This window comes from Acanthochromis polyacanthus, chromosome 22 (assembly GCF_021347895.1).
Source record: "Acanthochromis polyacanthus isolate Apoly-LR-REF ecotype Palm Island chromosome 22, KAUST_Apoly_ChrSc, whole genome shotgun sequence".
Taxonomy (NCBI): domain Eukaryota; kingdom Metazoa; phylum Chordata; class Actinopteri; family Pomacentridae; genus Acanthochromis; species Acanthochromis polyacanthus.
The window spans coordinates 25,469,349-25,491,776 of NC_067134.1; the positions used below are offsets into that span (position 1 = coordinate 25,469,349).

Here is a 22,428-nt window from a genome sequence, read left to right on the forward strand (position 1 = left end):
CGCTTGCAGGGAACATTATTTGTAGTATTTAGACGGGATGTGTTGCACTTGTCAGGGGGGCGAAATACGGCAGCGCACACGGCAGGAACCAACGTGGTAGAACGCTAAAACTAGATTTTTAAAAGTTTTTAGCGCATTGTAACTACATGTGTCATTGCTGAACGACGTTATCTCTGTATTGCTTGGCAAGTACAATGCGTTACTAAAGGATATTTAAGTCCAGTGTGTCTCTGCGGGCACAGTTGTTAGCTTTGTAGCATCGCTCAGCTAACGGAAGCTAGCTCGTCTCATAACTTCAAGCAGGTTGACCTTGTTAGCAACGCACTAATATTGCTCTGTAAGCAGGCATTTGTACCGTCTACTTACATAATTTATGAGAAAACGTGACTGTAAATGTAAAGTGAAAATAATTAGATAAATTTATACAAAATTTATACAATTAACCCATACTTAAGGCTAGTTGTAATATTTAGAACTTGTCAGACTCCATCTTTAACGTTTCTGTATATGTTAGCGTTACTAATTGACTATTTTTTCACACAGTGGCACTGCTAAAATAAATTACGAGAGCCACTAGTGTCCTATTTATATTTCGACTCATTTTGGCGTCACAAATTATCAGAAACTATGTCTGCCTGGGTGACAGAGGAGGTCATGAGATGGGCTCTGCGCTTTTGCAGTCGTAGGTGTCCATGGCAACAGCACAGGTTCCTGCTGACAACATCAGTCAAGGACACATCTTGTACTAGTAAACAGCCAGCACAAGTTTGTGTCTCACAGAAGAGCCAGACATCACTTTCTAAGAGTCTTCTCAGTTCGGTGAGGTTCTACTCACAGGACAGGAGTCACAGAGATGGAGTTGAAGAGTTGTCGCTGCTTCCTGAGGTCAATTTGGAGGATTCAGCTTCAGACCAGAGGCTGATGAGGTCCCCTTTCTATGACAAGCTGCAGCGCTGTGGCTCCCCATCAGACGTGTTAGACCTCACCTGTCAGTACTCGCCCACAGTTCAGCAGGTCAGCAACTGTCTCACCCACATGTGGTCCACCACCAAGAAGATGTCAGAGGAGCAGCGGCGCTACGAGCTGCAGCTGATGTTTGAGCATCCTGCATTCGAGGAGCTGCTCCAAAAGGCCCTGAAGGTTGTGGGCCACATGCGCGACGACAACGTGACGTACTCCCTCCTGAGCATGGTCAACCTGGGTGTGTCTCAGCATAGCCGTGTGGTCCAGACTTACCTTCGAGTCTGCCAGGTAAGCACCGGCAAGCAAGGACGTTTTCATATTGGCTGCTTTATTTACTTCAAATATGTTTGACTTTCTGCCAACAGGAGAACCTGAATGACTTTGATGAGAAGTGTCTGTCCATTTTGGCCTCCTGTTTGGAAAATATGGAGAGCAGCACCAACGTTGATGCACTTAAGGAAGGCATGAAGTACGACTTATGAGAAGAAGGAGCCAAAATGATCACATATTTGATATTGATATCGAGTTGAGAGAAAGAAGGAGATACCATAAATACCATGAATCATGAAGTAATGCAGTGACATATGCTGTTGCTGTTTCTTAGGCTGATCGTGGATGCCCGTCTTCCCGGGATCAAGAATGTAATGACTCTCCAGACCATGATGCGTCTGCTGGGAAAAGACGCCCCACAGTACCTGAAAAGGAAACTAGAGGTTCGTTTATGAGTCGTTGTTTTGACCATATTTGGCCTTCATATCTCTGTGTAGCTATTCAGATATTAATAACATTCTGGTTGCTCTAAGGTTACAGTCTGTACCAGGGGTGTCAAACATGTGACCCGAGGCCCAAACCGGCCGGTCAGAGTGTCCAATTCGGCCAGTACAGTCAGTAGTAAATAACCAGTTTCTTTTCATCCACGTCTAATTCCTTTCTTTGTTGTCATTTGTTCTGTTGATTCCAGAAAAAGGCCTTATCAATGACAGATCAGTTCAGTCTTCCCAACACCCAGTACATGATCTTCACCATGGCAACGATGGGCTTCTACTCCAAACCGCTGATGGATCTCTGCAGTAAAAAAATCGCAGGTAAATGTGCTTAAATTATTCTCCAAATGGATGTTATGAGGAGAAACGACGGGATGTTTTGCAGTCATCAGCAGGGTTATTGAATGTCTTTCCCACATCTCTGTTAGAAGACTTCCATGGAATCCCCTTCAACAGACTGTACAGAGTGCTGCAGTCCTATAGGGAGCTGCTCTACAGGAACGCAGATCTGCTCACCGGCCTTTCAGAATATGTTGCTTCTCCACTGGACGTATGGACCAACAAACAGGTACTGCAACAAGCAACTGTCTTTATATCTTTTATTTTGTGTTTTGAACGTGATGTTTGTCCTCCATGTGCAACTTTATGAACCAGGGGTGTTAAGCATGCGGCCCGCGGGCCAAAACCGGTCCTCCAGAGGGTCCAATCCGGCCCTTAAAGTGTAAAAATTACAGAGGAGACAATAACTGCAGATTGTAGATTTGTAAAACTATGAATTTAAAATATTTTCTTGATCATGACAAGTTGTTTTGATCATAAAGTAAAATAGTAGATTGTTCTTTTGTCATTTTGTGTCACATTTTTGTAATGTTTTGTCTGGTTTTTGTTGTTTATTTGTCTGACTTTTGTCGTTTCTCTCATGTTTTTGTCGTTTTGTTTCTTGTTTTTGTCGTTTTGTGTTTCCTTTTTATCTCGCTTGTGTTTTTTTGTCTTATTTTTGTCATTTTGTGTTTTGCTTTGTTCAATATTTTTTTTCGTTTTGTGGTTTTTTGTCTCGCTTGTGTCCTCAGTCTACTTTTCTTTGGTTTTGTTTCTCACTTTTGTCATTCTTGGTCTTGATTGTGTCATTTGTGTAATTTTTTTGTCTCATTTGTGTCCATTTTTTTGTAACTTTTTTTGTCTAATTTTTGCCTCTTTTCATGTCGTTTGTCTCATTTTTTTGTCTCGTTTTTCTCATTTTGCGTCAGATTTTTGAAATATTTTGTCCTTTTTTTTTGTCTGATTTTTGTCATTTTGATCATAAAGTAAAATATATCGTTCATTTCCAGATTCCTGTGACTAAATGTTGTGCTCCTTTATAGATCTGGAAGTTGTAATGTGTAAATGATAAACTGAGGCTGAATGTGGCTGAGATTGAATTTATTTTTTTTCAGAAATTTCAGGTTTTTCATGATGTTTTGTAAAAAGGAAATTCTTTAAATGTGAACATTTTCAGATTGTACTTTTTTGCACTGAAACAAAGGAATAATTTGTATTCATTTATAGGTTATTATGCTGTGATTTTATTGGTCACTTGACATCAAATCGTGCTGGATGTGGCCCCTGAACTAAAATGGATGTGACACCCCTGTTATAAACTAAAAAATCTCATCTTCTACAAACTCATGTCAGATTAGAACTTCAGATCAGACATTAACGTGTGCCTTTGCTCGTTTTTAGGTGCTTCTCTTTCTGTCTATGTTTGAGGACCTCGCCTTCTGTCCTGATGCTTTAATGGAGGCGTTTGCTGAGAGAGTGATCTCCAACCCTGACGTCCTGACACTGAAAGACCTCTTGTGCGTCCTCAAAGTGTACTCCTCTCTGAACTATGACCTGCGGCACCAAAGACAACAGTATGTCATCAAGATGTCTCCAGCTTTTATGGGTTTACTCATGCTAATCTGACTCATTACTTAATGTTTAGAGTTTCAGGGAGTTTATAAGTCTTAAGGCCAAGAGTTATAAACACCTTATTTATCAATTTTAAGGTAAAGCAAATAAATCTGCCTTTTCATTTATAAAACAGTCATTGGAATAGAAGATCAGAGCTGTTCTAAAGAGAACGTTGTGTGCATATTGGCCAGTTTATTATAGGTTCATCTAACTTGAGTCACTTTCAGAAATAAAAACAAGACTAATCTGTGACGCCAATGTTTGACACTTGCTTGATTGCTCTCTGTGAGCAATGCTGTGTGTAAATATACACACGTGGACAAAATTGTTGGTACCCCTCAGTTAAAGAAGGAAAAACCCACAATTCTCACTGAAATCACTTGAAACTCACAAAAGTAACAATAAATAAAAATTTATTGAAAATTAAATAATCAAAATCAGCCATCACTTTTGAATTGTTGATTAACATAATTATTTAAAAAAACAAACTAATGAAATAGGGCTGGACAAAAATGATGGTACCCATAACTTAATATTTTGTTGCACAACCTTTTGAGGCAATCACTGCAATTAAACGATTTCTGTATTTGTCAATGAGCGTTCTGCAGCTGTCAACAGGTATTTTGGCCCACTCCTCATGAGCAAACAGCTCCAGTTGTCTCAGGTTTGATGGGTGTCTTCTCCAAATGGCATGTTTCAGCTCCTTCCACATATGTTCAATGGGATTCAGATCTGGGCTCATAGAAGGCCACTTTAGAATAGTCCAACGCTTTTCTCTCAGCCATTCTTGGGTGTTTTTGGCTGTGTGTTTTGGATCGTTGTCCTGTTGGAAGACCCATGACCTGCGACTGAGACCAAGCTTTCTGACACTAGGCAGCACATTTCTCTCCAGAATGCCTTGATAGTCTTCAGATTTCACCGTACCTTGCACACTTTCAAGACACCCTGTGCCAGATGCAGCAAAGCAGCCCCAAAACATTACTGAGCCTCCTCCATGTTTCACCGTAGGGACAGTGTTCTTTTCTTCGTATGCTTGGTTTTTGAGTCTATGAACATAGAGTTGATGTGCCTTACCAAAAAGCTCCAGTTTGGTCTCATCTGTCCAAAGGACATTCTCCCAGAAGCTTTGTGGCTTGTCAACATGCATTTTTGCAAATTCCAGTCTGGCTTTTTTATGAGTTTTTTTCAGCAGTGGTGTCCTCCTTGGTCGTCTCCCATGAAGTCCACTTTGGCTCAAACAACGACAAATGGTGCGATCTGACACTGATGTACCTTGGCCTTGGAGTTCACCTTTAATTTCTTTGGAGGTTGCTCTGGGCTCTTTGGATACAATTCCAACGATCCGTGTCTTCAATTTGTCATCAATTTTCCTCTTGCGGCCACGTCCAGGGAGGTTGGCTACTGTCCCGTGGGTCTTGAACTTCTGAATAATATGAGCCACTGTTGTCACAGGAACTTCAAGCTGTTTAGAGATGGTCTTATAGCCTTTACCTTTAAGATGTTTGTCTATCATTTTTTTTCGGATGTCCTGGGACAATTCTCTCCTTCGCTTTCTGTTGTCCATGTTCAGTGTGGTACACACCTTTTCACCAAACAGCAGGGTGACTACTTGTCTCCCTTTAAATAGGCAGACTGACTGATTATGAGTTTGGAAACACCTGTGATGTCAATTAAATGACACACCTGAGTTAATCATGTCACTCTGGTCAAATAGTTTTCAATCTTTTATAGAGGTACCATCATTTTTGTCCAGGCCTGTTTCATTAGTTTGTTTTTTTAAATAATTATGTTAATCAACAATTCAAAAGTAATGGCTGTTTTTGATTATTTAATTTTCAATAAATTTTTATTTATTGTTACTTTTGTGAGTTTCAAGTGATTTCAGTGAGAATTGTGGGTTTTTCCTTCTTTAACTGAGGGGTACCAACAATTTTGTCCACGTGTGTAAGTAACAAGACAAGAAAACAGCCAGTTCCCGACAGAAAAAACATCCTTTTTTGACTACGAGGCCAGTTTGAAGATTCATTATTATTATTTATTACCAGTCAGTTTATTTAAAAAGGGACCATGCACAATATTAAACATAAATGCTGAGTAAGCTTTGAGCCAATTTCCATCTTTCCATCTGCAGTCCCTTCATCTACATCAACCTCCAGCTGCAAAAAATACAGTCTGCCAACTTGACCACAGTATCTGTACTTAGTTTTATACCCAAACGTGTTGCTGTGCTTTAAAGACGTGGAATGGAGGTCAAGGGAGAACAACAAGCTGCGTATTTGTCCCATATCTGTCACAAGCAGGCATTCAGCGTGGTTCAGTGGTAAAAACAAACACTGGCGTCTGTCAGATCTGAAGCTCAGATGCAGCAGAAATCAGGCTCAACTGTCCAATAACTGGATTTGGAAATTTAGAAGGACATCCCTCTGACCCAACACATGAGACGATCGTTTCTCTGCTTTTATACTGTTAGACCAGCATTTCTACAAGAGTGTACATTGGAATTTAGCAAGTTGCTTAACGAGTAAATTACTGCTTCTTTTTTTTTTTTTCAGACGATTTCAATAACAATGCAAAAACAAACATTCCAATATGGTAGCATATGCATAGAATGCCTGAAAAGGGAGTAGGAGGAAGAAAACTTATTAAATCCTACCCCCAAGCTCATCTACAGAAACACTATGAGCTGTGACTCATCATAACAAGGTTATGTTACAGTGACAAATACAATATAATACACAAAAGACAATAAACAGTTGGACAAATACCAGCAATTGTAATGGACAAAATACCGGAATGGACAAATACCAGCAATGGTAATGGACTAATAGCAGAAATGGACAGATACTAGAAATCTCATACATGTATGCTTCTCTTAAGGTTTGATTATATTTCTTGCTGCTGCAGGTTCCTGGACAGCCTCAGTCACGCCCTGAGCTCCTACCTGCCTAAGATACCTGCATTCATGCTGTTGAAGGCCGTTTACTGTCTCTGCCTGCTGGGCCACTTCCCCTCTGCACCGCTGGAGCAGCTCCTGCAGAGCAGCACACTGGAGCAGCTTGAGGGTAACACAACGAACACACAACACGCACAATCTGGAATCTGTCTTTACGACCTCCTCCTCTGTTTTCCTTGTGCTTGTGGTTTTGCGTTTCATCAATTTAAAGGTCCTATTTCTCCCCTTCAGGATCAAAGTTTGCCAAGAGCCGGGAGAGAATGTTTCAGACGGTGGACTTGTGTCTCCGTCTCGACCGTCCTCCTCTCCCTCAGCCCCTGACTGTCCCTCCGTCTGTGATGGGAGACGCCAATGCCAGCAGCCAGACGGCCAACTCACGGCTCTCACAGGGTCTGCAGAGTTTGACGGGTGATGAGGTGCATGCGGTGCTGCAGGAAATGGTGGTGGTGGAGAACTTCTATCTCATAGGTAAAGATGGGAGATTTGTGGTAAAGCAGATGCATCTGAGCATCACTGGTTTTGCCCATCTTACTGCCGGCATGCAGGACAAACGAGCTGAGGAACGGCTTTTTCACATGGTCCTTTAGACTCAGAACACCTGAAAACCTGAACGCACGGTGTCACTTTTAACCCTCGTGTCGTCCTGCAGGTCAAATTTGATCCGTTTTAAAGTTTGAAAATGTGTGGGGAAAAAGAATATTTTCACTGTGAAACTTCTGATGTCCACATTTTCAACATTTTGGGGAAATCTTTGGAGAAATAGAAATGTTAAAAATGTTTCTTAAGAACATTCACAAAAAAATCAAATGGATTTTGTTAGATTTTTTTGTGAATGTTCTTAAAGAAAAGATTATAAGTTTTACTGATATATATGTAATCACTTTAGATATTTTTAGGATTTTTTGGAAGATTTTTACTCTTTTTTTGATAATATTTCTAAGAATTTTCTTGCCAAATTTTGGGGATTTTTTTAAATAAAACTTTGAAGGGAAACTTTTAAGGAATTATTGAAATTTTCTTCCTGAAGGTTTTGCAAATTTTCAGGAATTTTTTTTGCTGAATTTTTGTATTTTTCTCAGACAAGGAAACAATATTTTTTGTTGCCTGTAAATGAGGACAACAGGAGGGTTAAAGAATCTTATAAAACAGAAGACGGGTTTCATTTCATTTTTCAGTTTCTGTCTGAATCAAAGAAGTCAATTGAAAGTTTTTTGCTTTTTTTGTCTTAAGCTAAGCAGTTGTCTGCTTCAGAACATGGCACTGCAACACTAACAAGCGCCCGTGTTTGTGTTTTTCAGACGGTGTTATAACCAAACCGCTGCCAAACCAGACCTGTCGGACTGAAGCGAGCAGCTGTGCAGGAGTCGAGGGTTCCCCAGCAGAGAGCAGTCAAAGGTAGGATATCATCATCACCAGACTGACTCTTGAGCAAACCTGCTGCAGCGTTTTATTCGTGCGTTTTATTTCCGATTCAAAATGCTTGCGTCATGTTTGGTGATGCTGTAAGAGCAGGTGCAGAGGATGTTTGGGCCTTCTGTTCCGACAGATGCTGCTATCGGCAACATCAAATATCTGATCTCACAGCTTTGCACGGAGCAAAGTTCGTACAGTTTACATTTAAGATAAGAAAGTTATTGTCGTGGGATATGTTTTGGGTACGACGGGCTAAAAGGAAAAGTGGATAGAATTATGGCAAATGCTATTACACCGAGTTAAAACCTATCTATGAAATGCATAATGATGAATAGCACTAATTATAACCTGTAATATGCATGGAGTGTGTCTCAAAATGATAGAATTATATATTGTATCAATATATAATTGCAGAACTTTTTTTTTTTTAAACACTTTATTGGGTTTTTTGCATGATTAAATACAGTCCAGCCCAAAATACAAATATTAAGAATAACATCTGGACCTTGAAATTGAAAAGTAAAGAAGTACCTCTTTCTATATTAAACCAAAATAAAACAAAACGAAGAATAAAACAAAAAACAAGAGCGGAACAAAAGGGTGAATGAGATAATTACAAATTAAGTTGGCATGTCAAATGTATATTTCTATTTAATTGCTGCCTTCTCGGTATAGATTATAAAAAGGTGACCACACTTTCCAAAACTTCTCCTCTCTTCCTTGCAGAGAGTATCTAATCTTCTCCAGTTCCATATGCATAATTGCAGGACTTTTTGTATCATCGTTGACATTTCTGCTGTTTTCAGGCCTAAAATAAACATGGCTGCCTATAACCAAACACCCCATGGCATTTTAGAGAATGATTCTTCTAAATATTATATATACAATTGAGTAAAAGTGAAATGTAAGTTATTTCTAAAGATATTGTAATAAACCTGTTGACTGCTTTATAATTAAAATTTAAATAAGTCAGAAAGCCTTGGAGTCTTCCAGTCTTTTCTTCAGGAGGAAATGACATCATGTGGAGCAGGTCATGTGATCTGGAATTAACACACTTCCTTGAGAGTTTGTTTTTTGTAACGGGGAACTTAGTGGTCGTGATAGTTGTAACTTATCTGACTACAGAGTTAGATTTTCTTTGAGACTGTGACTCTTAAATGTCGTCTCAGTAGAGTTCAGTTTGTTGGACTTTTCAAAATGGCATTTAGAAAATTTGATTGCGAGAGTCATTGCTGTTTTTCTACTTTCTACTGAAGGAACAGCCTCTTTGTCTACTTTCTGCTGTGAACCTTTAGCTCCCAAACCTCACAAATCCCAATTTAACCCCAAGATAGAATATATATTAATATTATATATTTTTATTCTAGTTTTTATTTCATTTGCACGTCTCTTATGTTCAGATTTCTTCACCATGGTCCTCTTTTTTACTCTCCAAGGGGAACTTAACCTGTAATTATTCTGTCCACACACATATTTGCTGATTGTCTCTTGCAGAATTCCACGTTAAGTAGAACGTTAATGATGGTGAACTTAAACCAAATGCAAGAACTTGTGCAAAAGGAATGAAAAGTGACGCAGAATCCAGCCTGCCACAATCATTCTGAGATCTGCATTTAAGTGTGTCAAAGGAAGTCAGAAGTTTTACATTCAGTGAAAATAAAGCCGCAATCTTCTCGATCTTTTCCTTTTCCCCCTCCAGCCTCCACGCCGATCCTGTCGTGTTTGTGCCTGCATTCAAATTTTGACCTTTTTCTCGATGTTCCTAGAATTGCAGTAATTTGCACGCCACAGTCTGGTTTCTGCTACGGTACGTCCAATCCCCGCGGCCCCCTGGCCGTCAAGATTCGACATCTGAGGATGCTGGGATACGCTCCAGTCCTGGTGAGACTTTGACTCAATAGTTAATATCATATCACCAATTTTTAGGTGTATTTTAAGCCTCTCCTGCGCCTTTTCGCTGCAAAATATTTCAGATATTAGTTTCTGTAATGATCACAGTTAAAGTAAAAGTCTCAGTTGTGTTTCAGCTTTTTATTATAACATTTTGATTTCATAATCTTCAAGCCTCAAATTACAATGTTAAAAAATCACAATATTACATTGCCGCATTTGTTCGATAACATTTTAGTTCAGGGGCCACATTCAGCCCAATTACATCTCAAGTGACCAGTAAAATCAGAGCATAATATCCCATAAATAACAACAACTCCAATGTTTCCCTTTGTTTTAGTGCAAACAAGTCAAAACATGATGAACGACCTCAAGTTCCTGAAGAAAAATAAGTGCAACTTCAACAATATTACGCCTCAGTTTATCATTTATACACGAAAACTTACAGATGTGAGGGAAAAAAACATTTATTCTCAGGTATCTGGAACGGAACAATCTGGTATTTTACTTTATGATCAAAACAACTTGTCAACATCTAGAAGTTATTTTAAATTTACAGTTTGACAGATTTACAATTAATGTCTTCCCTGTAATTTTCCCACGGGCCGGATTCGACCTTCTGGCGGGCCGCGTTTGGGCCGTGAGCCACCCGTTTGACACCCCTGTTCAATACAATCAAAACATAACGCATACACCCTGCAGCATGTCAGTAACCATTAGGATCCTCCTTTAAAGAACAAATCATGCTACTAATGGAAGAATTATCAGTGTTCAGTTCGTTTCGGTGATTTTCATTCTCGTCCTGTTCCCCAGGTGACGGAGCAGGAGCTGCAGTCTGACGAAGACGGGACGGAGACCCTCAGGGGACGGATATTTCCAGAACTCCACAGATCAGAAACACAGACTGCAGTGGAGCAGCTGAGATCCTGACGTAACCACAGGTTTTACGACTCGAAGAATAAGAAAGCCTATTTAAAAAAATGACTGCGGTGCCTCAAACACGACCTGCCAGTAAAGGTACACGTGATGAAAATGCTGCCCTCTGATGCTAGACTGTTGTTTGTACCAGACAGAAGGATGGAATTAGTGAGCTATACCCGGAATAAGTGCATGAATCATGTGTTTCTAGAAATAAAACCCACATCCTGATCAAGGCCGAAATATTTGAGCGTCTTTATGATTCAGTAAAATTTGCATGAAGTAACTTTTCTTTGCTCAGGTTCTGCAAAAGATCCATCCTAACCGAAACGGTGTGTCAGATTTGCCGATGCCGTTGGGCTGGCTCCTAAATGAAACCAATAAAAGCAGTGTGAGCGCTGCTTGCAGTAGCTGCACAGAAACTGCAAGGTGAGCAAGGTAAGAGGTGGGTGGAGTCCCTTTGAAGCAGCTACATCTGCAGAAAGCACCAAGGAGGAAAAAAAGTAGAGGGAGGAAGACAGGAAGCCGTGCAGATTGTTATTGTTTGAAGTGTTCTCCGCTCCTCGTCGTGTATCTGCTTCTCATCAGCCTCGCCGACGGTGTCTGAGAACACAATCTGTTGTTTGTTTTCGTGGAAATAAGAGCCGGCAAGCTTGAAACAGAGGCGCAGTGCAGTTGTAATCGCTCGGCGTGATCTTATGTGCTTCTAGAGGCCTGTAACGGCTAATTTTTTGTGTTGAAAAATGTCAACACAGAGATTAGGAAGCCCTTTAAATGTGGTTAAATCCCCCTCTGTGAGGCAGCACCTTCTCTTTCGACCACAGAGATAGGGGTTTCTAATGACACATCTAAGTGTGTGAGAAACACCGAGAGAGTGAAACAGGAGGTGAGTAAAACCAGAACTGCAGGGTGTTTTTTTTTTTCTTCTGCTTTCATTTCATACAGCCATAAGTGTAATAAAGAACTGCTACTTTTGCCGCGTAGACACAGAACAACTACAGGATTGACAACAGAATACAGCAACAAAACAAAACGCTCTCAGTAAATGTCCTCTTCAGAATATGCTACTACAAGGACGCCCCGTCTGTTTGGGTCCGATAGATGTGCAAATGATCCGGTGGAGGAATCAGAAGTAACGAGGGATGGGATTCTGAACCCCTCTTTTCTTCTTGTTGCCCCGGGGTGCTCTGGGTTTGGTGTTCATGTAGTCGCTCTGGCAGTCCGTCTTCTTCAGCTTCATCTGTCAGGGACACACAAAGTCAAATTTCAGTCATTTTAATTTGATCTTAAGTGAGTCGGAGCAATAAAATCGGAGCATAATAAAGAAACAAAGTGACAAAAATATGAGACAAAGTGGGAAAAATGGACAAAACAAGACAAAAAAAATCACACAAAAATGACAAATAGAACAAAACAAAACATGAGACAACTAAAAAAGACAACAAAAACAGGACAAAATATAACAAAAACAAGGCACAAAACCACATTCGAGAAATAAAATGACAAAAAAATGAGACAAAGCGAAAAAAATGGACAAGAGTCACACAAATGAGACAAAAATGACCAAAAAAAAACAAATCGAAAAACATGACACTACTAAAAAAAGACAAAAACAACAAAAACAAGACACAAAACGACATTTGAGAAATAAAATGAGACAAAACAAAAAACACAAAAAGTCCCATTACAAACTTACAAAGCGACAAAAATGTGAACAAAAACGACAGAAAATTACACCGATGACACGAGACAAAAATGACAGAAAAGAAGCAAAACGACACAAAAGTCAAACTACACAAGCGAGTCAAAAAAACACACCAAACGACACACAAAACAACAAATGAAGCAAAACACAAAACGACAAAAAACGACAAAACGCCAGCGAGAATAAAAGGAAAACATAAAATGACAAAAGTCGGAGTAAAAAAACGACAAAATATTATAAAAATGAGACACAAAAGAACAATGAACAATCTAGTATTTTACTTTATGATCCAAACTACTTGTCATGCTCTAGAAATATATTTTAAATTTCTAGTTTTATAATCTGCATTTAATGTCTTCTCTGTAATTTTTACACTTTACAAATCGGACCCTCTGGCGGGCTGGTTTTGGCCCACGGGCCGCATGTTTGACACCCCTGATGTAGAGGAAAACTGTGCTGCAGGCCACAAATGCACTAAAATCTACACCTATGCACGCTCAAATTATCAGCTGGGACTGCTATGCACAGATAATCTGCATATGTTTTAACGTGAACAGCCACTTTATATTACAGGTGATGATAAAAAATTAATAAAACATGCATTGACTGAAACGGTTAATATATAGCGCAGTGATCAAAATGTTTTTCTTTTCATTTAGTCTGCCGATGCTTTGTTGTGCACACAGTACAACAAAGATATTGAGCAGAAAGACTACAGAAAGAAATGTGGCAGTTGTTACACAAGTTTAACTGTTTCAGCTTGCATGCTGATGCAGCGGTTTCCGAAATTGTGCAATGCTTTTCCAAAGCACATTTTTTGATGATTGAAATCAAAGTAATTTAGCCAACATTGTTACAGAAAAACTAAAAATGAAAGAAACTGAGCTTCCCACATCCTATATGTTTACTTCAAGTGACAGTCTATACATTGAAATGACTCTGAAGTTGTCAGGCTGTTGTATTATTTTCTGCTATATTTGTGCAGGACTGTAGTATTTTGTTTGCTTCACTACGTCTGGGAGGTTACATGTCATTGGCCCATGGATAAACACAAAATGATTGCAAACATTTTCTTAATTTCTGGCAGCAGGGAGAAGGCTCTGTGGGAAATCCACAGGCATGTAGCTACTTTAAATGTAAAAAACAAAGGAAGGAAACTGATGAAGTTCAATAAAAACATTCATAATAAGGGGATGTTTTCACTTACTGTTGAAATGTTTGGGGGTCACCCTGGCAGTTTAATGTTTTCCATGAAAACTCACACTTTTATCCATGTGCTATCATAACTGCACAAAGGTTTTCTAATCATCAATTAGCCGATTAGCTAACACAATGTAGCATTAGCACACAGGAGTGATGGTTGCTGGAAATGTTCCTCTGTACCCCTATGGAGATATTCCATTAAAAATGCCCAGCTAGAATAATCATTTACCACATTAATAATGTCTGGACTGGATTTATCACTCATTGGATGTTCTCTTCATTGAAAAAAATGGCTTTTCTTTCAAAAATAAGGACATTTCTAAGTGATCCCAAACTTTGAAACGGTAACAATATATGCTTCTGTAGATTTTTATCCATCCTAAGAAGGTTTTTTTTGCTTCTAATCCGAGGGAAAATCTAACGACGACACTTATCACCTACTTATAATGCAGTCTTGAGGTGTGGCCCCAGAAAATGGCGCCACTTTCATCACCTTGAATCACCCCTGACCTGGCAGTTTCACAACCTTTCACACTTCAAAGCATGTGAGCCGGATGGAAAACCTGTAAAACCCGGTCTATGGGTAACACCATGTGAAGCCTTTGATGAGCAGTGTGGGTCAGGAGATGCCCATTTTCCATTAGATTTGGGTCACTGTTTAGCCATGTGGTGCATCAAAGGGTTAAAACAGAAAATGTTCATCTAATGTGTGTCTAAGAAGTCAGGGGTGTCAAACATACAGAGGTGAAAATGAATACGTACTGTGAAAATATTTAAAGATATTGAACACTGTGCATCACACTGTGACTCAGCAGTTTGGTGGAACCCTGTTGTTGATGCACTGCCACAGCTTTTATGCATTTTTATGTATAAACTTAATTTATTTACAAAGCAGGGGGAGAACTGCACCTTTTCTTTTATAGTTCCCACTTTAGTTTGTGTGATGTGGTGGTCAGGATTAGTACACAGATCTGAAATTTAAACTAATTTAAGCTGATTTTGAGATCTTGATGACAATGTTTTGCATCGTTTTTGTCGCTTTGTGTTTGCTCTTAGTCTACTTTTTGTGGTTTTGGTTCTCGCTTTTGTAATTTTTGGTCTTATTTGTGTCAATTTTTGTCTCGTTTTTGTGATATGTCCATTTTTTTTATCGCTTTGTAACTTTTTGTCTCATTTTTTGTCATTTTATGTCTCGTTTGTCATTTTACGTGTGAGTTTTTTGTAATATTTCGTCGCATTTTTTGTCTGACTTTGGTTGTTTGTCTCATGTTTTTGTCCTTTTGTTTCTCCTTTTTGTCATTTTGTTTCTGTTTTTGTCATTTTTGGTCTTATTTGTGTCATTTTTTGTCCATTAGTGAGTGTTCCATATGTCCATTTTTTTTAATTACTTTGTAACTTTTTGTCTCATTTTTTTGTCATTTTGTGTCTCGTCTTTGTCATTTTACGTGTGATTTTTTGTAATATTTTGTCGCATTTTTGTCTGACTTTTGTTGTTTGTCTCATGTTTTTGTCCTTTTGTTTCTCCTTTTTGTCATTTTGTTTCTGTTTTTGTCTTGTTTGTGTCCATTTTTGTTCCTTCTTAACTTTAGCAAATTTTTCTCTCTTTTTGTTTTGTCTCGTGCCATTTGTCTCATTTTTTGTCTGATTTTTGTTGTTTGTCTCATGTTTTTTGTCCTTTTGTTTCTCATTTTGTTCTTTTGTTTCTGTTTTTAATCATTTTTTTGTCTCATTTGTGTCCATTTTTTTGTTGTTCTTAACTTTAGCAACTTTTTGTCTCTTTTTTTTGTTTTGTCTCATGTCATTTGTCTCATTTTTTTGTCATTTTGAATCCGGTTTTTGTAATATTTTGTCTTGTTTCTGTTATTTTTTGTGTCTTTTTTTGTCATTTTCATCATAAAGTAAAACACTTCATCATTCAGTTCCACATACCTGTAACTAAATGTTGTGTTCCTTTGTAGAAACACTGTGATCTGGAAGTTGTAACGTGTAAATGATAAACTGAGGCATAATATTGTTTAAATTTCACTTATTTTTCTTGAGAAATTTCAGGTTCCTCATAAAGTTTTGTAAAAAGATAGCTCCTTAAAAGTAAAAAAAATACAGAATGTACTTTTTTGCATGAAACAAAGACAAAACTTTCTGGGTTTTTATGCTCAGATTTTACTGGTCCGGTCCACCTGAGATCTAATTGGGTTGAATGTCGCCCCTGAACTAAAATAACTTTGACACCCCGGCTCTGACTGAAACAGAAATGCGCATGGAGGCTGACTGTACGCCACTTCTTTCCTCCTCTACATGAAAACATGCGTCATACGTGCACCGTCAGCAAGAAACCAACATGCTTCTTCTAAATTGCTTCAACGGCCAAACGATTTCCCCCCAAACATGCTTGAATTTTCTTTCTTACGTCAAAAACGCGAAAGAATCTGTAAAGTTTCAAAGTTTTTCCTCCTTCAGAAACCTCTTACCCAGCTGACCAAGGCCAAGACGGTGACCACGAGGCTGTAGGTGCTGAGAAGTGCCACCGCCGTGATCCAAATCCACGGAAAGCTTTGGATTTCTTCTACAGCTGGTCCCTCTGTTGGGGTGTTTCCGGGTTGGAAGCGGAATCCTGGGAAAAGGACATTTATGAAGTTTACTATACTGCATGAACACACAGTTAAGGACACGCTTATGGACTTTTTGATTTAAACATCTTAAAGAATATTTACGTTCATCCAGCAGCAGGATCCCCTGACCCCTTTTCTCTAAATAGGGAGGAGGGTATCTCTTCGTGGCCTTGCAATTGTAGCTCCCCTGGCTTTCGGTTGTTGCTTGAGTGAGGATGAAACCCACAGTTCTATTCTCTCCGTCTTTGTCCAGCTTCACGTCCAGCCTGCCATGTGAAATCTCCTCCCTGTACGTGTGATTGTAGATCACCTCCTGGTCTTTATGAAGGAAAAACATCAATTCCTCACCGGTCACGTTCGGGCACGGCACCCGCACATGGATGCTGCCGTTTTCAGGGACAAAGTAGATCACAGTCTCATCTGGAGAGGAAAAGAAATGCAGCAATGATTGTTTATTCTCATGCAAATGACGCGCTGTGAGATCTGTAAATAAGCGAAGATGCTACACGTGTGACTTTAAGTTGTGGTAAACCCTGCCAGGATGCTTGCGTCTGACTGTAACCGACACCTTTGCAGAGGAACTTGCCTCACTAAAAGGTGCACCTCCTGCAAAGATCGGATTTATTTGCATTTAACTCCTCTTAACTGAAAATGTTGAAAGCTGTCATTTCAGAGCATCTCCGCCCCCAGACGGAATTTGTTTGATATCAGCAAGTCTGAGCTGCATTTACGTCTTTCAGCCAGACTCACATTTCACATGAAAAACAGAACATTTGAAAGCCATACTTGAGTCATCTGCTGACTTAAATATGCCTCCAATTGTGATTCATGTTATGGAGAGCTGTTGATGCACTTTTCTCCATTAATTTAGATATTCCTCTGCTGAAAATACAAAATACACGTATTTAGCTCGCATTTAGACCAGGGGTGTCCGACTCATTTTAGTTCAGGCGCCACATCCAGCCCAATTTGATCTAAAGTGGACCAATAAAATCATACCATAACAACCTATAAATAACCACAACTTCAAATGTTTCCTTTGTTTTAGTACAAAAAAGTACCTTCTGAAAATGTTCACATTTAAGGAATTTTCTTTCTACAAAACATCACGAACAACCTGGAATTTCTTAAGAAAATAAAGTTCAATTTCAGCAACATTATGCCTCATTTTATCATTTACACATTACAACTTATAGATCAGAGTGTCTACAAAGGAACACATTTAGTCACAGCTATCTGGAACTGAATGATGTAGTATTTTACTTGATCAAAATGACAAAAATCAGACAATAAAAACAAAAGCAAGACAAAACATTACCAAAATCAGACATAAAATGACAAAAACGAGACACAAAATGACAAAAAAAATGAGACAAACGCCACGAAACAAAATAAAAATGAGACAAATTTGACAAAAAAATGGACAAGTGGCAGAAACTAGACAAAAAATGACAAAAGCAAGAACCAAAACCAGAAAAAGTAGACTAGGAACAAACACAAAATGACAAAAATGATACAAAACATTGACTAAAGCATAACACAAAATGACAAAAATAAGACAAAAAACACAAGGGAGAGAAAAGGAAACAGTGACAAAAACACGACAAAAGTCGGACAAAAAAAGTCCAAAATCTCACAAAAATGAGACACAAAATGACAAAAGTGACAAGCAAAATGAAAAACGACACGAAACAAAACGAGTCAAAAAATTTGCTCGTTACAAAGCGACAAAAAATGACAAAAAACTAACAAAGTGACAAAACGACAAAAAACAAGAAAATAAGATAAAAAATATTACAAGAATGAGACACAAAATGTCAAAAGAACAACGAACAATCTAGTATTTTATGATCAAAACAACTTGTCATGCTCTTGAAATTATTTTAAATTTATAATTTTACAAATTTACTGTTGGCATTTAATGTCTTCTCTGTGATTTTTACACTTTGCAAAGTCGGGCCGGATTAGAGCCTTTGGAGGGCCGGTATTGGCCCGCGGGCTGCATGTTTGACACCCCTGATTTAAAGCCTACTAAAGGGAAATGGCAACAACTTTATTTAAATGTAGTCTTTGCGAGTTTTATGCACCTGCACCTAACCAAAATAGACCATAGAATATTTAAAATGCCCGGTACAGATTTAAATTATGACAAAATAAAGTTTTCCTGTACTTCTGATCGCGGTGTGAACCTCAGTGTCCACAAATCAAACCAAACCGTCCCACTGTAACCACAAGCCTCTTAGATTGTCGAGCAGAAACTGTAATTTACTTCACTCGAATACAAGTAGGTAGACTAATATGCTCAGAGTGCGTTGGTCGTGAAGTTTCCGACTCACCATCGCAGGTGCATTTGCTCGGAGTCGCCTGAGATAACCTGCACCCCAGGAGGATTATGAGCATCCAGCAGAATCCCATCTTCATCTCTGGGCCTGAAAGTGTGCCTCCAGCAGAACGCTTCTCTCCCTCATCACCTAAAACCCGAAGCTCCTCCGTCCAACTGGACAGTTCTGAGTGGATACCATCGGCGCTGCTTCCATGCACGTGTGCTTCATAACCTCTTGACTGAAGCACTGGAGCACTCCCACAGAGGGTGAAGCAGCGACTGAAGCTCACACACTCCCCGAGAGACAAAAAAGAAAACATCCTGTGGCAGCAAAACGCCTCCTCTTCTCAAGTTTCCGCCGTCTTGTGGAGAACCTGAGTTTTTTTGCTGTGCTAAATGTAGGTCATGTGGGGTCATGTTGGTCAACAACGTGAACGCTTTTGTTCCTCTTTTAGTTTTTGTTGCCCGGGCCGGGACTCGAACTGGGGAGGTTCTGGTTTACAGAAACAATATGTCAAATCCTTCCAAACGAGCCACCATGCAGCCCTTGGTGCAGTTTATTTTGGGTGATTTATTTCTCTTTCAATCATGCATCTACAGTGGATATAAAAAATCTACACACCCCTGTTCAAACGCCAGGTTTTTGTGATGTGAAATATCACATCAAGAGAAAATATCACAACTTTTTCCACCTTTAATGTGATCTATAAGCCGTACAACTGTTATATAATTATAATGATGTAATGATTAGTACTCTTTATGATTTCAAACTACTGTGTGACTGTGAACTCTTATGAGCCAACGCAGCCAGTAAGTTTACAAGATCTAACTTTGACCATGAAAATAAAACAAGTTGATCCTGCAAGCAGCCGGTTGAAGCTGGCTGTTCATGAACTGATCATACCAATGGAACTGGTTTATGTGCCTGCTTAAAAACTGAACTGTTTCCACCTATTGCCAGTCACTCGTTCACACTCTGCTCTGTTCAGGTGATTCCTTGTGCAAGTAAACCTTTGCTTTGATTTGAGGGACGACTCTGAGTATTTGTTTGGAGAAGTCAGGACTACACTGAGGAATTTTCCTCACATTTTTGATCCATCAGGCGGGATCCTAATATCTTTCCTCTGGACAGGCTTGGGGCTGAAACTGAGCACGAGGGAGTCTGAGACTCCTGAAACAAAGACCTCCGTCTTAAATTAGACGCTAAAAAGAGGCCAGCTGCCCACAGGAAGGTGACGGGATCCTGAAGAGCTAAAGCAGAGTCGTCAGAGTCAAAAGCCTAATTTTGTTGTCTCTTTCCAACACTCACTGAGATGGTAGTTGTCCGACTGTGTCTTTGTGAAATAGACTGACAGGGGTAACTATAAATAAAATTTAATTGAACTGGATTCAATGAAGTGTCCTATTGTGGACCTCAACAGTGTAAATTGTAATTGCCGCTATATAAATAAAATTGAATTGAATTCAACAAACTGTCGGCTTGCGGAAACCTAATGGTGATGAAAAGAGCCAATGTTTCACTGACTGGATCAGTTTTGTACTCCATACAAACTGGTTGACTCCTGAACTACCAAAGGGGAAGTGAAGCCCTTAGTTCGAGGAACTGAAAGATTTCCAGAGAGGGAAGGGAGAGGGGAAAAAAAGAGTTGAGAAAATGTAAAATTTCAAGGCAACCTTTTGCAGTAAAGTTTCTGAATTGTCTCAATGATTTGTCAGTTCATTGTCCAGATTTTCATGTTCAACAAATTACAATGCAGCTCCTCTGAACAGACTTTAGTTTTCTTTTTTTGCAGTGTGGGAGCTTAAAACTTAGACAGACGGGGTACTGAAGCCCGAGGTTCCAATGGGAACTAAAACTTAGAGTGAGACAGAGGTGAGGAGATGAGACGACAAAATCACTAAAAACTGCTGAAACAACAAAAGCTGGAATAGAGAACTGAACCAAACTGATAAAGAACAGTAAAAGCAAAATAAAAAATGGAAAAATAAATGTAATTTTGATAGAAAACTCGATGAACGACAGTGCAAGCAACTAGTAGATAAAATAGAGGAAGAGTATGAGGGAGATGAGAGAAGAAAGAAGGAAGGATTAGATCAGCAAAGAAATGGCTTAGTCAGGCATAAAGCATAGAGAAGGCAGAGAAAGAAGAAAAAAAGTTGAAGTAAATTATGAAACGGCATGTGAAATTCTCTGCATGTGAAACCTGAAGTGCAACTTAGCATTAATGGAAGACAACTGACATTTCTGTGAGATTCAGGAGTCCACTGCAGTAAAACAACAACAACTAAAGAATAACAAGAATTTCCAAAACTGGAACCCACAGGTGAAAGAGTGCTAGTTAGCAGTAACCTGCATACAGAACACTACAGAGAAGCATCGCAAATAATTGACCTGCAGACAGGGAAATCCTGAGCTGTGTTCAGCATGTCCTGTTAACCTTTTAGGAAGAGATTTGTTGGAGGAACTACAAATTGGGCTTATATCAACTCAAAAAGGCACAGTGGTGGATCTTCCGTGGGGACACGGGGGAGCAGTGGGCCCCCCATGTGTCCCCCCCAAAATTTTCGTAGGAAATTTACATTACTGATACTCCGATTTCCAACGCCCCTGAACCCAACTTCGGTGTGCGGTTGTCCGACTGCACCTGAATGCACCAAAGACGTTAGTTTGATCTTTTCATTGTGTTTCATTTGGATTTGAAGAAGCTTTGAAGAAGTTTCCTGATGCCAGAGGAGAAGATGAGCAGCTTTATACCTTTGTGGTAAGAAGACTGTGGCCGTTTCTCAGTACGTAACTGTCCGTATTTGGGTTCCCACGTACTTGTGAAATGTCATCATCGAGACTGCATCGGACCAGACTAGTGTGCATAGATATGAATCAGTAGATTTATGTCTATGGCTGCAGCTCCCAGTGAACAGGAGGATTTTATTAGAGGAAGTCAGACACCGTCACACAGAGAAACATTAGATCTCACACTGAAACGGAGCTACAGCTCTGTGTCTTGGACAGGATTTATTTGAAAAGCTACATGTATGACGGTAATAATCCGTGCCAGAGCAGACCTCATTAGCGCTTCTGCTAGGTCGGCTAACTTCCGGGCACTCCATGGTACATCATAGTATAGCAGGTTGCTCTAAAAACATTATACTATAGCATGTCGTTCTAAAACGTCATAGTTTAGCCTTTAGTCCACAAAACGTTGTTCTGTCCCTGCTGTCTGAAGCTGGTGAGGAGCAACACAAAAACAGTCCAAACGCTGGCTTCCAGAGGGTTAGACGAGTATTTATTTGAAAGAGTAAGTTTACAACAACACAACATGTGAACAGAAAAATCACAAAGTCTGTCTTTATTTCAGCTGAAAATCTTAGTTTTTTGTCTTTTTATTGACCAAACTTTTCAGGAAGTAGATGAATAATTAAAGCTCTCATGTAGAAGTCCAACTTCTTTTGGATCCTTGTGGAGAGTTTAATCTTAAAGCTGTTGAGTTTTTAGAGTCACATGGATTGTTTGGACATTTAATAACCGAGTCCTCAAATACAATTTCTGTCATTTAGTCTGGACTAAACAAATGACAGCAGCATAAATCTCAAACGTCTTTATGAGGAGTCTGGATTGAGGTTTCTCACTTGATAATGATCAAAAGGTGGAGTGACTGAAAACGAAATGACTCCAAGTGGAAACGTTTACTGAACACGAAGAGAAGCACCAGCACATGTTGACGAAACATTTGTGTGACTGCCAAAGGGTCATTACA

The 22,428-nt window shown here is 39.3% G+C and overlaps 2 protein-coding genes across 2 annotated transcripts; one reads left to right on the plus strand and one right to left on the minus strand.

Moving 5' to 3' along the window:
- The first annotated feature begins 50 nt into the window (after nt 1-50).
- fastkd2 (FAST kinase domains 2) lies at nt 51-11,069 on the plus strand. The gene is made up of 11 exons (XM_022207849.2): nt 51-1,251; nt 1,329-1,432; nt 1,568-1,676; nt 1,925-2,048; nt 2,156-2,295; nt 3,447-3,619; nt 6,564-6,721; nt 6,844-7,080; nt 7,911-8,007; nt 9,792-9,906; nt 10,729-11,069. The coding sequence occupies exons 1-11, from the start codon at nt 628-630 to the stop codon at nt 10,843-10,845; spliced, it is 1,998 nt and encodes a 665-aa protein (XP_022063541.2). The 5' UTR covers nt 51-627; the 3' UTR covers nt 10,846-11,069.
- Nucleotides 10,042-20,136, minus strand: LOC110960573 (T-cell-specific surface glycoprotein CD28-like). Its single transcript, XM_022207852.2, has 4 exons — nt 18,687-20,136; nt 16,453-16,770; nt 16,210-16,352; nt 10,042-12,073 (listed from the first exon to the last, which is right to left on the minus strand). The coding sequence occupies exons 1-4, from the start codon at nt 18,991-18,993 to the stop codon at nt 11,960-11,962; spliced, it is 882 nt and encodes a 293-aa protein (XP_022063544.2). The 5' UTR covers nt 18,994-20,136; the 3' UTR covers nt 10,042-11,959.
- Nucleotides 20,137-22,428: the final 2,292 nt, after the last annotated feature.

Coding starts and splice junctions, on each gene's coding strand:
- fastkd2 (XM_022207849.2), top strand. CDS start 628: ATGTCTGCCTGGGTGACAGAGGAGGTCATGAGATGGGCTCTGCGCTTT. Junction 8,008..9,791: donor CCAGCAGAGAGCAGTCAAAG/GTAGGATATCAT, acceptor CGATGTTCCTAG/AATTGCAGTAATTTGCACGC. Junction 9,907..10,728: donor TGGGATACGCTCCAGTCCTG/GTGAGACTTTGA, acceptor CCTGTTCCCCAG/GTGACGGAGCAGGAGCTGCA.
- LOC110960573 (XM_022207852.2), bottom strand. CDS start 18,993: ATGTTTTCTTTTTTGTCTCTCGGGGAGTGTGTGAGCTTCAGTCGCTGC. Junction 16,771..18,686: donor GAGCAAATGCACCTGCGATG/GTGAGTCGGAAA, acceptor TTTCCTCTCCAG/ATGAGACTGTGATCTACTTT. Junction 12,074..16,209: donor TCTTGGCCTTGGTCAGCTGG/GTAAGAGGTTTC, acceptor TGTCCCTGACAG/ATGAAGCTGAAGAAGACGGA.